Here is a 13,424-nt window from a genome sequence, read left to right as displayed (position 1 = left end):
AGGTCTGTCTGGACAGACCAGAGTTTTTGGAGTGCTAATGTAAAATTCTTCAAAAAGAGACCCTTCAAAAAGGGCTGAAGTGCTCCGTGATTTCCCAGCGAATTTAATGCATTGTCTCGTATCGAATGTATGGCAGTAACCCTCTGAGTGATGAAAAGCATGAGTAAAAAGACCTTCCTGGGTTTTTTACTCTCTTCAGCATTACAGCAGATTGGTTATTGTTAAGTTTGGTTTGGGTTTTGCTTGCTTCTGTTTTCCAGCTGGGATGAAACTCATTTTGGGAAGATGGGAAGTTACTACATTAATCGGACCTTCTTCTTTGATGTCCACCCCCCTTTGGGGAAGGTAAACTGCTCTTCTGTTGCATGGTTTAGAAGCCACAGGAGTAGAACAATAAAAGTCTGCCCCTTCTTTCCTAACTGTCCTTGACATCATGGTAATTTGCATTCTGTATCCAGAGCCTCACAAAAATACTTTGCATATGCGAAAAAAAACCAACGTTGCATGTTGAGTGTTTGAAGGGCTTGATTTTAAAAAGTCAGTGTGGCACTTAATGGTTTGAAGGGGATGTCATGGAATCCTAGATTTAAAAGGAAACAAAGAGTTCCTGATAACTTCTGTGCCTGATAACTTAAATGGCTACACAAAGGACCCTGAGAGCACTGATTTACTGTTCTGTACATAATGAACTTGTTTTAGCAACAGTGTGTAGTGTTGGTGAGGGTGCCTCAACAAAGTTTTCTTCCTTTCAGACTGAGGTTCCTGAAACTAAAGAATAAGGAGCTGTGGGATAATCTCAGAGATAGAATTCTCTCTGTTTAATCCCACACCCGCTATTTATCTTGAGTTTGCAGTTGTGCTTATAGTCCATAGCCAAAATTGTCCTCATTTTGCCTTCAAAGGGCAATCTGTCTGCATGTGATCTCTGTACATAAACTCCTGTTTGGATGGTATATCTGAGTTAAGTAGTTGCCCTCTGGATCAGTCTTGGCTTCTATAAAAATCTTACTTGCTACTGGCTTGGATACTTCTTCCTCCAGCGGGATTTCCCTGACCATGTTTTTTCACCTTTCTTCTTCAGATGCTGATTGGACTTGCTGGCTACCTGAGTGGATATGATGGTACATTTCCTTTCCAAAAGCCAGGGGACCGATATGAGCAGCACAACTACATGGGAATGAGAGGGGTAAGGCTCTCCAGGCTAGTATCAAGCTGTTTAGCTGTGCTTTTTCAATACAGAGGGTTATATCCTAACTACAACCCTCCTGGATCTGATCAGAGATCTGTTTAGCCTTGTGCCTTGTCTTTCAGCTCTTTAGAAGAGTGTTAGTGGTTATATTGTTAATAAGTCTTAATGTCTGGTTGTGAGAGCCCAGGTAAGAAATTAGGGTGATTATTGAGGATGACTCTTGCTGCTGACTAGTGAGACTACACTCACGGAGGGACAGGTATCTTGCCTGTTCTGCAAAGCAGACGTTGCTGAACTTGGGCTTTTCTCACTCCGTTGTGCCTGGCTGCTCTGCTGAGGAGCCAAGGATGTCAGAAATCCAGGATCATCCACTGCCACCCACCTGTGACACTGAGCCGAGTAAGCTGACGGAGCCTGGGGCGAGGGGTGGAGTTCAGAGCTGTATTCTATCTGACACCCTGGCTGTACTGCTGGCTAGGAAGACCAAAAGCCGGATAGCTGGCAGCAGATAAGTCAAAAGGAGAAACAGTGGCCAATTGCTAGTACCTAGAAAGAAGAGTGTAAACTGGGAAGGCATGTTTTCTCAGTTTAGTTTCCAGGAATTCATGGTTCTAGATTTCCCTGTGCCAAAGGTGGGAGAAGTGCTAGAACCAGACATTGAAGAGAGTAATTTTTACTGTGATGTTGCTTTCTTTGGTTTTGATTTCTGTTCTTTCTCCTCCAACTATCCTTTGTCTCATTTGTTAGGGGAGGTGAATCTAGTCTGCTAAACATGTAAGGTACAGGTGCATTTTGTTACTGGATTTCATATTCTAGTGTCTTGCTAAAATAAGCTGACTATAGTGGATGTGTCATGTACCAACCTGACATATCTTTTTATGAATATCTGCTGTAGTCTAGCAAGAGAATGACTGAGTGTTGTTATTGACACCTCTACAGAAAAGAGTAAGCAGCTGTCCTCTGAATGGTATCTTTCTTCACTTGGCTTTTGTCTGATGTTCCTAGTGGCTCGGTTCAGCTACTGCTGCACTTCCAGTTGTTGGTAGGTGTAGAAGGAAGAGAGGCTGTGAGTGCACGTTCACCTTGTAGAGGGTTATAACTTCTCCCATGATCTTTTCCTGCAGTTTTGTGCATTCCTTGGCTCCTGCTTGGTTCCCTTTGCCTACCTCACAGTGTTGGAACTGTCAAAGTCACTGCCAGCAGCCTTACTTACAGCTTTCATCCTGATTTTTGGTAAGTATTCCTGTTACAGCAAAATTGAACAGCTTAACTACTCAGATAATTTAATTTCTGGATTATCATGTGTTACCTAACCAGGGAATATTTAGGTTAATGAGAGATGTTCTCAAATGCAAAGTAATTCCACTTTATATATATTGGACCACATTTCACCTCAGTTTTAAGAATTTTTATGTGATGGATGGTCAGGAATGATTTTGCCCACTAGTGAAATATTCATGTCTCCCGTGTGAATTACAGAGATACGTAACAGCCTCTGCATTACTGTGGAAGAGTTCTCAGAAAGAAATTAAAAAGTTCCTTGTTGAATTGAGCCAAGTAGAGAAATTAACATTGCAAATGGAGTTACCCAAATTGGGGTTTTGTGAGGACACACAGATACCGAGGCATGAAGACTTAAAATACTCAAGTCATATTCATTTTTTATAAGTTTGACTTTATCATGGTCCTTTATCACCATGTTGGTGCCTTAGGTAGATCATTGCTGTCCATAATGCTCTCCATCTGAGTATGTTAGCAGCACTTTCCAAGTGGTGTTTCACAGATGCTGTTGAACTGCCTGTTTTTTGTTGTGGGTTGTTGATTTATTTTTTTTAATTTGTTACCTAAGTAAGAGTTGAAATGTTCTGACTTCCTGTTTCTAAAATTTCCCTCCTTCCCTTTGTCTTGACTACCCTGAGGAAACTAACTTCCCACAATTTTACATTCACTTTGGAACTGCAAACCTTTGTGATATTATTGTGTGTCTCCTTGCAGATACAGGCTGTATTACTTTGTCCCAATATATTCTGCTGGATCCCATTCTGATGTTCTTCCTCATGGGAGCGGTTCTGAGTATGGTGAAATGTAACAGCTGTGCAGATAGGTAAGATAAAGATGATCATTTTGTTATACTAGCTGTTCAGCTTTCACAGAGGTAAAGTACTGGCACATGTCTGCCATCGGTAGTCTGGGTGAATAGCTGAAATGAGTTTATTTCAGGAAATTTGGAGGTGAAAATAGCTGTTGGTAGGGGAAAAAAGTTTTCGTATATGGGTTTGTTTAACTAGGGAGAAAGTGTTGTGATGGGCACACCAAGAGAGAGCCTTAAATAGGCTATTTTAGCATGGAAGGACATTTCAGCAGAAATAGTTTATGGAGTTTATGGAACTGCAAATCCTGAACATGAAGGTTAAAGCTTTTTAAAATTTGACAGGAAAGAAAGCTAGTAAAGGGCATTGTAGGTTAGAGAAGGAAGAAAGAAGTATGGTTGTAACTTATTCAAGACTTTGGTCCATAATGGCAAAAATATTAATTTGTTATCTTGAGCCAGTTACTTTGTTTCCAGTCTAGAGAAACACAGCTTATCTGTCACTGTAATCAGATTGGCACTTAGAGAAGTCCTGCACGCTGAGGTAAATAGTGTGATTTGTTTGATTTAGAGAAATTGTTAAAAAATGTATGAGGGAAAGGATGTTTCTGAATGAAGTAGTCAAGTTGCTGAGGATATTTGCCATAGACTGATCCAGAAGGGGATGGTGATTTGTAGGTACTGGAATATGTCAAAAGACTTCTTTGTGGCTGGGTGCAGCCTGTAGTGTCATGTAGGACCATCCAAGGTCATCCTCATCTACAAACACAAACCCCCAGGAGTGCAAGCACTGAATTACAGGGCAGTGTTTGATCAGCCCTGTGTGCCTTCACCTGCACTTATTTTTCATGTCTTAGAGCTAATCCTGTTGTCAAAGTAGTTGATGCTATGCAAATTAAGAGCCAGCTCTAGCTATTGTGTTGCTTAGCAGGTCATGGGGATTTTGTCTTGCCAAAAAAATACAAGCATAAAGGCACTAGAGTCAGTTGGAAAAGGGTTTTAAATTCTGCTCTCATCTTTTCTCTGTGGTTCAGTTTAATTTCAGTTTATAATTTGTTTGCTTTTTGCTGCAGATATTATTTGTGCTTTGGGGATAGATGTTTTCCATTATGACTTTCCTGCCTTAGTAAAGGTGGCTGCTCTTTTTCTCCTGTTCTTCCCCATGTCCCTAGCTTTCTGACAGAAGTTCATGTTTTCTGGGGCAAAAGTCATGTTTCTTTTTTCATAACTTCCATGTGGTCAGACTTCCTTCACACTAGTATTTTAGCTTACACCCAGTGTCTGTATTTCCATCCTTAAAGGGGAGATCTATGGTTGCCCCGTTTTAAGTGTTAGACCCTTCTGAAGCCTGTATCAAGGCTTCACAAGCCTGTATCTGAAGACAGTATCCTTGCATGATTCTAAAATTAATGAAATACTCTTTTTCTATACCTCATGGGCTCTTGAGAAGGTGGAATGTAATTTTGGGGGGATTTGCTGTTTATTTTCGTGATCGTAGATGGCCATTCATGTACCCATTGTTTTATTTGCTGACTTGCTCTACTGGTCCTGCAGGCCATTTTCTGCCTCCTGGTGGTTCTGGCTGAGTCTGACTGGTGTGAACCTTGCTGGAGCAATGGGGGTAAAGTTTGTTGGCCTCTTTGTAGTCCTCTTGGTTGGCCTGAACACAATCTATGACCTATGGGACTTGCTGGGGAACCTCAGCCTGTCGCTGGTGAGTTTCAAAGACTTTTTTTACATCAAGGGTTTCTTTGTTTTGTTTGTTTCATAATCCTCTTAAGTCTTTGACAACCATGTAACTACCCAAACAGTGATACTCTGCAGCAAACAGGTGCTTCTGATGTGGATGATGATAAATAAAGATTAAGGTTATAATGAAAAGAATATTGCCAGACTTTTGGAAAAAACGCTTACCTCAGCAGAATGTAATGTCATAAGTGCACAGCAAAAAGATTGTTACTGTTTCCTGACAGAAACTGTTACCCTTCCAGTGGGATGAATTTTCAGTCTAAGCTAAAAACGCTCATTGGGAATGGCTGTACGACGGCCCAAAGCAAGATGTTGTCCAACATTATGTGACCTACTGAGGAGTATGTGCTACCTGGCAGACAGGCATGTCTTGCAGCACTTTGTTTGCATAAGCAGTGTGAGCTCAGGCTCTGCTTCATGAGAGTAAGGGGACATAGGCTGCATGGCAGGAGCATGCTGTAGTCCATCTCGAGTCACAGAAATGCTCTGCAACTTGTAGTATCCGTAGCCAGTTCAGAGGATGAAGACAGCCATAGCCTGCTTGATTTCACACACATTTAGTTCTTAGAAGCTCTAAAAAATTTGCTAGAGTGTTTGAGTGCCCTGTTCTAATATATTGCATTTTGTGTTTGTGGACTGTGAAATCTGCTATTCAGAGAAACCCCTTGACGTACCATTTGCTGTCTTGCAGCCAGCAGGAAGATAAATTCTTCAGTCACGTCTTTTAAAAGGTGTTCAGTTCTCCTCTTGTCTCAACCTCTTCTGATGCTTGAAAATTCTATTTCTTTCACTTAGTGTTTGTGTATTGTTTATCTCATAAACAGTGGGGGTTCAGGGGGAGTTTTTCTCTTCCTGCTGTGTGATTTGTTTTCTTTGATTAATGTGAATCAATATGGGCTGCAAAGATGCAGTGTTCCAACTCCGGAGAAGCACTTCTTGGGCAAAGTCAATTAATTGCATTTGAAATGGAACAAATCCATCATGTCTACGCTTTCTGCCAGCAGACAGCTTCACAGTGATTTCATTTGTGCTGCTGGCAGCAAAGGCAGCAAGCCCCTGGGTGTTAGAATATATAAGGAAATTTACTGCAGAAGGTAGATGCTTTCTGAATAACTACTTGGCACTTTGGTGCTTGAGGAGAGGGAGGGGAAAAATGGTGAGGATTAAACTTCTAAAAGCCTGAGTAACTTATCTCTGCATTTGTTAGGAAGCTACTCATGATTATTTATATTATAGTTTCTGGGACTAATTTGATTTCTAGGATTCTCAACTTATCTGTCCACTGTTCTGGTTTGCTTGATGATGTCTTTCACATGCATTTTCTCTTTTGATTTCGCACTGAAGTCTGTAAGTTAAAGAACACCTTTTCATGAAGACTGAAGCATACTGAGGTGATTTTAAGCAGGGAACTGGATTAGTTCATGTGCCTCTCCACTGCATAAATTTGGTTATGTACCATCAATCAGCATTTTTCCAAGTGTCCAGTGGTTATTAAGTGTTCTGCTGAAGGACTTGAGCTGAACAACTCTTTCTTCACTTCAGTGAGTTCTTAGTTTTGTAATGTGTTCAGCTCTTTTTTCCATTACTTCTGAATTCATTGGATCTGGTGTTAAGAGATGGAGAATGATTAGCTTAATGATTGTGTCATAGATATCATGTTAAAATAAATATGGAGAGTAGCAACTACATCTGCTTTCATCCTCTTTGAAGTTAGTGTGGACATTTAGCAAACAAGTTTTGCTACTTAATTGTTTTCTTCTCCTACAGCTAATTATCCACTCTGTATTTTACATTATTTACTACCAGCAATGTCAGTAGGATGTGAGTATGTAATTTCTTCTCGGGCATCTGTGTACAAAACACCTTTTCAAGTGGTTTGCATAAAATACTTTGCTTTTGTCTCGAGGCAGGTGAAACACAGGTTTTGCTGCTGTCTTTTCTGTAGCTTCTGGCTGAGCAGCAATAGAAGTTGCAGTGTGAGAGCATCCTTGCTAAGCAAGGTGTTTTCTGTGAGTGAAGCATGTCTAGGTCCCAAAGAAGTCCTGATTACATTCACATTTGCTTAGCGAGACTTGATGGGCAAACAGGTTTCCATTTTCCCTTTAGTTTAGCTTTGGCAGTTACTGTTCTGGAAGCCATCTCCATGCTGTGATTTTGTGTCAAGATGTGTACCACTGAGAAACAAGTTAAGGTCCTTGTTTTCAAAGTATTTTCAATGGGAGCTGCCCAACCTCCTTTGCCAAAGTTACAGATGGTTCAGCGCTTTGGAACTTTAAACTCTCCTGTTGTCTGTTTGTGTCTTTTTCCCAAGACCCTAAAATTTCAAGGTACCGTAACACCAGTTTGGAGTTACACAGCAAGATCTGCCTCAGCGTTTACCTCTGTCTAGGCCTTTTTGAGGTAATTGTGCAGCCTGCTGAGCTTGCTTGCATAGATAGCAAGCTCCAGCTATAGGACTTCTGCTCAGAATCCTGGGAAGTAAGGAGTGGAGTTGTTCCTGCAGCTGCACTGTTTGATCTAGGTTGTGTTTGTTGCAGGTCATGTTTGGGAAGCATTTACTGGCTCGTGTGCTCTGCCTCATCGTGCTCCCACTCACTCTCTACACGGCTATGTTTGCTGTTCATTTTACGGTATTAAATAAAAGGTATTTCACAATGTTTTCTCCAGAAGAATCACTTGTCTTTGCTTTGAATGAAAGGCTATTGATTATGTATTTCTCAACTTTCAGTGTCAGAAGCACAGCCACAAGCTGTGTCTTTGTTTAGTTCCCTTCCCAGACCCCTGCATTGTTCTTACAGAGAGCCTCTGGCCAAGCTGGCAGTGAAACTGAATTTGAGCTTGAGACTTTCTGAAGTGCCAACCAAGTAACCTAACCAAACTATCTGTCTCCTTTTCTTCCTCCTCTCTTTGCTGGACCTGAAAGTGTCTCAGCTCCATTCTTAGTCCCTTTGTTTTTGTAATTAAAAAAAGTCATTGCATTCCTGAAAAATGCTTTGGCTGTGATTAAAAATGTAGGTCTGAGTGTGCCTGAAAGGAGGGCTCTTCTCTGAGTGCATGAAACCAAGGGGTGCTTTTTCAGATGGAAAGAACACAACAGCTAGTAAAATGGCCAAGTAATGTTTTTCCATATGCCAGCATTAAAAAATGAAGTGATAAGCATTTCATTATAAAAAAAGAAGATAAAACTAAGCCACAGAGAGAGGCTTTGTTATATCTATCCTGACAGTAGGTCAGTGTATTTGTTGTAAGAGCATCTCCAAAGATAGTTAAAGTGCTTTGTGCAGTGCCAGCACATACATTTGTGTGACCTTATGTCCTTGCAGCACTGGGCAATTTCCTGCAAAACTGTCTTTATCTGCTGTGATTCACAACATTAGAGTGTGTGCTTCTAAGGGAACTGCAATCATTCTTATTCTGATGCCTTGTCTGGTTTTATTGTCTTCTGTAAAACCAATTTGATAACATATGCCAGAGGTTTTTTTGCCTGTTTATCCAGACTTTGAATTATCACGTTATTTACTCTTTTATAGTGGTCCTGGGGATGGTTTCTTCAGTTCAGCATTTCAGTCCCAGCTGATCGGAAACAATCTTCATAATGTCTCCATTCCAGAGCGTGAGTGTCCAAGCGAATAAACCACTCTGTGTTCTCAGTGTACATGGGGGTTTAAATAAAAACAGCATCTCCTGTGACTCAGTGCCTAACAGTGTAGATTATGCCTTCATGGTCATGGTCAGATCCATTCTGTTCCTCTGTGCAGTTTTATGTATTGACAGAAAAGAAAAAGGCAGAAAATAACACCGTGTTCAGTGCATGGTCAGTAGCTGTTTTATCATGTTCGTTCTAGAGGGAAAGATGCCATTTTGTCCTGTTCACCTTAGGTTTGTAGGTGTTCAGATGTGGGAGTTGTTTCCAAAATGCGTAAACAAAAACTCAGCTTCTTTATGACATGGCGTGCCCATGGCGTAGCTGTGTTGTATTCAGAATGCATACAGATTTAGGGAAAAGATGGCTCTATGGTTGTTCCCTAATCCTCAGATTGGCTAGGGACTACTGAGTCTTTAATATGGTTTCACTTTCTGGTTACTTCAGCTTTTCTCTGGCCATTCCCTGCGCCACAGCTGCTACTGGGAGAGCACCAGGTCTATTCTCCAAGACTGAATTCTCTCACTTGTGTTAGGAGGCTATGAAGCAAGGTGTGTTAAGCCAGGTTTTCAGCTCTGCTATCAGATAGCTGAGCTAGTCTCCCTTCTCTAGGGTATTGCTATAGGGATTGGGCAATGAGCTGCTTCAAAGTAGTCATATGCTTTTTAAACTTAATTGTGTTTTTAATTTGACCATGTACACTTAGGGTAAGCTATCTCAAACCTCTCATTACTGAAATTACATGCAAAAGAACCAGCACTTCTTTTTATGTTAAAATTCAGTAGGAGAGTTTTAAGTGTTTCAGCCCAATGTTATGTAACAGTTTCACTGAATCGTGGTTGGGGATGGAAGGTAAACTTGCAATGAGCCCTGTGAAGTCCAACAGAAAATGAGCTTGTGTCAAAATCAAGCAGGGGAATGCATGCCTAATCAGAGCACTGCAGACTACCTGGGGGAGATACTTACAGGAGAGCTTCCTTGTGTCTTTTTTCTTCCTTCCTTCCCGTGCAGACTTAGCATATGGATCTGTGGTCACAATGAAGAACCTTCGGATGGCAGGGGGATACCTTCACTCCCACTGGCACCTGTACCCAGAGGGCATTGGGGCTCGACAGCAGCAGGTGAGTGTGTTACAGTGGTATTGCCTGTGACTGCAGCCACCAGCTCCCACTGCATTTAGCATTAAGGGCTGTTGTGACAGGAGCTATGTACTTACTCAGCATCTGATACACTCTCAGAGCCACCACTGTGCACTTGGCTTGGAAATCTCACTAAAAATGAGGCTTAAAGAGACCCTGCAACATTGGATCAGAGGGGTCACTTCCAGTAACAAGGCTTTGCTGTAGTATCCATAAATGGAGGCCAAGAGGACTTCAGAATAGTCTTCCATAATGAAAGTCACCTCAAGGAAGGCTGTAAAACTTACGTTTAAAACAAGTACATTATCTTACAGGTTTCATGACTGTATTTTAAAAGCAAAAGAATAGGACTGCTGTGTGGTGTTTTCACCCCTGCCACTGGCCTCCCTGACCCTATGTGAATTCCTCTCCTCTTCCCCTTGCTGAGGGTTGAGGAACATGTGGCACTAAAAAATTTGTAAGGCTTTGCTCATTAAATTAGATATCTGCACATGTGTAAGCTAATGTAGACATAATGAAACCACCCTAGCTAAGGGCTTTTGATTAAGTGATTAAGCAGTAAATGAAAATAGAAATCAGGAATCATATACCTGTCGCTAATGAAGTAGTACAAAAATTAGGTGAATTTCTTATTTTTATCCATCATCATCAAGCCTCATAAATCTTTGCAGCTTCTGCACCTTTGCCAAGATGTATTTTGCAGTTTGCATATTAGTGTCTAAAGATTGTTCTGAGCTTCTTTAAAGATGGTTGTCAGAGAAACACAAGTGTTTGGTTTTTAGCTCCCTTCTGTCTCTGTGGTGAGGAGGAAGTTTTCAGAAGTGAAAACTTCGTCTCAATCTTCTTTTCCTGTTGTTCATTGCAATCAAAATGTCTAATACTCTTACGTGACATTGATGTTTGTTACAGTAGATGGAGGTGCCATGCCAAAACTGGCTCAAGGATAGGCAAGATTCAAGTAGAGAGCATACTTTGTGACACTAAAAGCAGGGAATGGGGGCTTGGAGAGGACACTGATGGGAGTTTCCTTGAAGAAAGTGAGAAAGGGTAGAGATTTCCCCCCTGTGTTTTCTACCCTGGCAGTAGGACAAGGGTAGGATTCTGGAATAACTTGGGTGCTCTGGAGAGGGGAAGGGAATTGAGAACTTGGAGGAGATTTAGGGTGGAAAAAGTGATCTCTCTGCCTCCTCCCTTCCCTCCTCTCCTGATGGCTTAACCTCAAGGTATGAGGTTCCACCTCTAGCTTCCCCATTTTCCCCACCCTCAACACTCCTCTGTGTTCTGCCTCTCACCTACCCAGTGAGCCATCTGCTCTCACCTGGGTGGGGGGAACAGGTCTGGGACTGAGCTAGCATCCCACAGAGCAGGACTTGCTGCTGCTGGAAAAGAAGAGTGAGCAAAGGGGACATAGTTTCTCACGCTTCTCAGGGAGGTATCCCTGGGGAGTAGCACTCTGGAGTCAGATGGTCTCCCTTGTCCATGGTAGCAGTCACTCTGTGTGAGGCTGAGCAGGCATGTGCAGCTGTAAAACAGTTGATCCCTGAGTCCTTCTTACCTTGTCTGGATCTTTTGGCAGAAGTGTTATGGTTGTCACAGTCAGCCTGTTGTCATAAATTGCTACTGTCTGTAAAGCCAATGCTGCTTCCATCTTCTGGTTCTGGTCAGTGATTATTCAAGAGCTCAGGTTTGGATATCCTGTTGTTGTAGAAGGAGCCTCTAAGTAGGGTGAGAGGAGGTTAAACTGTATGGTTGGAGGCTGTTACTCATGATGCGTATGAACTGTCATGAAGTGTAGTGTTTCTAAGTGTATGGGCTATACGCTGAGTAAGAGGTGTGATCTGGGTTAAAGAGTGGTCTGTAACTCACTTTCTAGGGGGCACTTTCATAAAAGTAATCACAGAATGTCTGTATTACTGGTGCATTCATTTGGGACTTAGATTTGCTGCTGAATGTATGTTTGTTATCACCAGCTCTTTTTCTTGTTTGGTAAAATATTTAATCCTGTTCTTTCAGGTCACTGCCTACTTACATAAAGATTTGAATAACCTGTGGATTATAAAGAAACATGATTCGGATACAGGTAACAAATACCAATAAAGTGCCTTGTATAGCTTCTGCTTTGTTTTTTCACACATTCTGAGTTCCCTCCAGGACAGAGTATCCTTCATGGATATGAGGGAGACAGAAGGAAGAGCAGGGAGAAGCTGGCTCTATCTTGATTAACACTGTGTGCATCTACTGTGTTTTTGGTTTTTCTCCAGATTGTACAGCTGAAGTAAATAAGCTTTTCTCAGCTGAAGGTTGCATTGACAATTTTTCAGCTGAGTGGTGCCACAAATAACAGCAAGGAGGGAACTAGTCTGAACTCAATGTTTTGTGCAGTCTGTTATTGTGGCTAAGATCATTGGTGTTCAGTTAGTCTGACTAGACATCCCCTTTATTTAAGGACAGTATGTGCTGCTTGGGGCCATGTTCTTTGGAGTAGCCCTCAGGGTTGGAGCCTAGAGCAGTGGTTTACACCAGGCTTAGAGTTGACACAAATTTGTTTGCTTTTCTTGTCTGCTTGAGGCATGAACATTAGTGAGAAACTTTCTAAGGTCCTGCTGTGTTTGTCAGAGCATTGATATTATTAGTTTGCCTTCCTTCCACAGATCTGTCAGATCCCTCCAGCCCTGTGGAGTTCGTGAGGCACGGAGACATTATTCGTTTGGAACATAAAGAGTAAGGATACTTTCTGGGATTCAAAGATATTGCAGGTTTGAACAGAATTGGTGGGAGATTTGTCCTGCTGGAGACTACATGGTTAGGGCAGCACAAGCAGGCTGTGTGACAGAGGTGAGGTATCTGTGTGTCTGCACCTCCAGTGTGAGGTTTGTAGAACTCTTCTGGTTTATATTTTGAAAGGTGTCTGTTAAATGGGAAACTTTGAACAGAACCTTATTTGAACAGAACTTTATTAGAAATACCTGCGTAAGCAGCAGAGGGATTTGTTCAGCTGTGAGTTGTGATAGTCAGGGTAACTTTTTTGCAAGAAGCAATTTCAAAACCCTCATTCTGTTGCTTGTTCTCACTGTATGAGTTTTCTAGGCAAATGGGGGGGGGTTCTGGCAGTGTACTGCAAGTGTCCTGTTCCTATGTGTATAGGCAATATCCACCTGCTGAAGTTCTCAACAGCACTAAGATCACAGCAGTGAAACACTGAATGAAAATGTGGACTGGTGCCTTCCCTCTCTGTAGGGAATGCCTAAGAGGAAGCAGGGGAACTCTAGTGACTTGATATCTAGTCTTTGTGTAGTCTAATGTCACTGTGCCAAAAGGCTCTGCGCTGTCATGGCTTTGATTCCTTAACCTCTGTTAAGGGAAGCTGTCGTGTTGTATTCAGCGTGGCGTGTGCACAACTCATCGCTTAGGTTTTGATTTTAAGATTATTTTTTAAGCCTCTTGAGTTTGGAGTTTTCCTCTCAAATATATGAGAGAGAACACGATAAAATCTGGATGAGGCAGTATCGGTTGTGGTGATCGGGGAGGTGACGCGCGGTGCTGCGGGAGCTCCCGCAGGTGGCGCTCGCGGTACTGCCGTGGCGCATCGCGCGGGGTGCTGCGCGGGGTGCTGCG

The 13,424-nt window shown here is 42.0% G+C and overlaps 1 protein-coding gene across 1 annotated transcript; it reads left to right on the top strand.

Annotated features, from left to right (window-relative positions):
* Positions 1-267: 267 nt before the first annotated feature.
* Positions 268-12,530, top strand: LOC103804248 (protein O-mannosyl-transferase 2-like; the record flags this gene model as incomplete). Its single annotated transcript, XM_009076847.1, has 10 exons — positions 268-345; positions 1,082-1,186; positions 2,314-2,422; positions 3,185-3,293; positions 4,833-4,992; positions 7,565-7,671; positions 8,558-8,640; positions 9,682-9,791; positions 11,823-11,889; positions 12,461-12,530. Coding segments are annotated over exons 1-10 (980 nt in total), but the record flags the coding sequence as incomplete, so codon positions are not given.
* Positions 12,531-13,424: the final 894 nt, after the last annotated feature.

Source organism: Acanthisitta chloris, unplaced genomic scaffold (genome assembly GCF_000695815.1).
Source record: "Acanthisitta chloris isolate BGI_N310 unplaced genomic scaffold, ASM69581v1 Scaffold46356, whole genome shotgun sequence".
Lineage (NCBI taxonomy): Eukaryota > Metazoa > Chordata > Aves > Passeriformes > Acanthisittidae > Acanthisitta > Acanthisitta chloris.
This window is presented reverse-complemented; position numbering and strand designations above follow the sequence as displayed.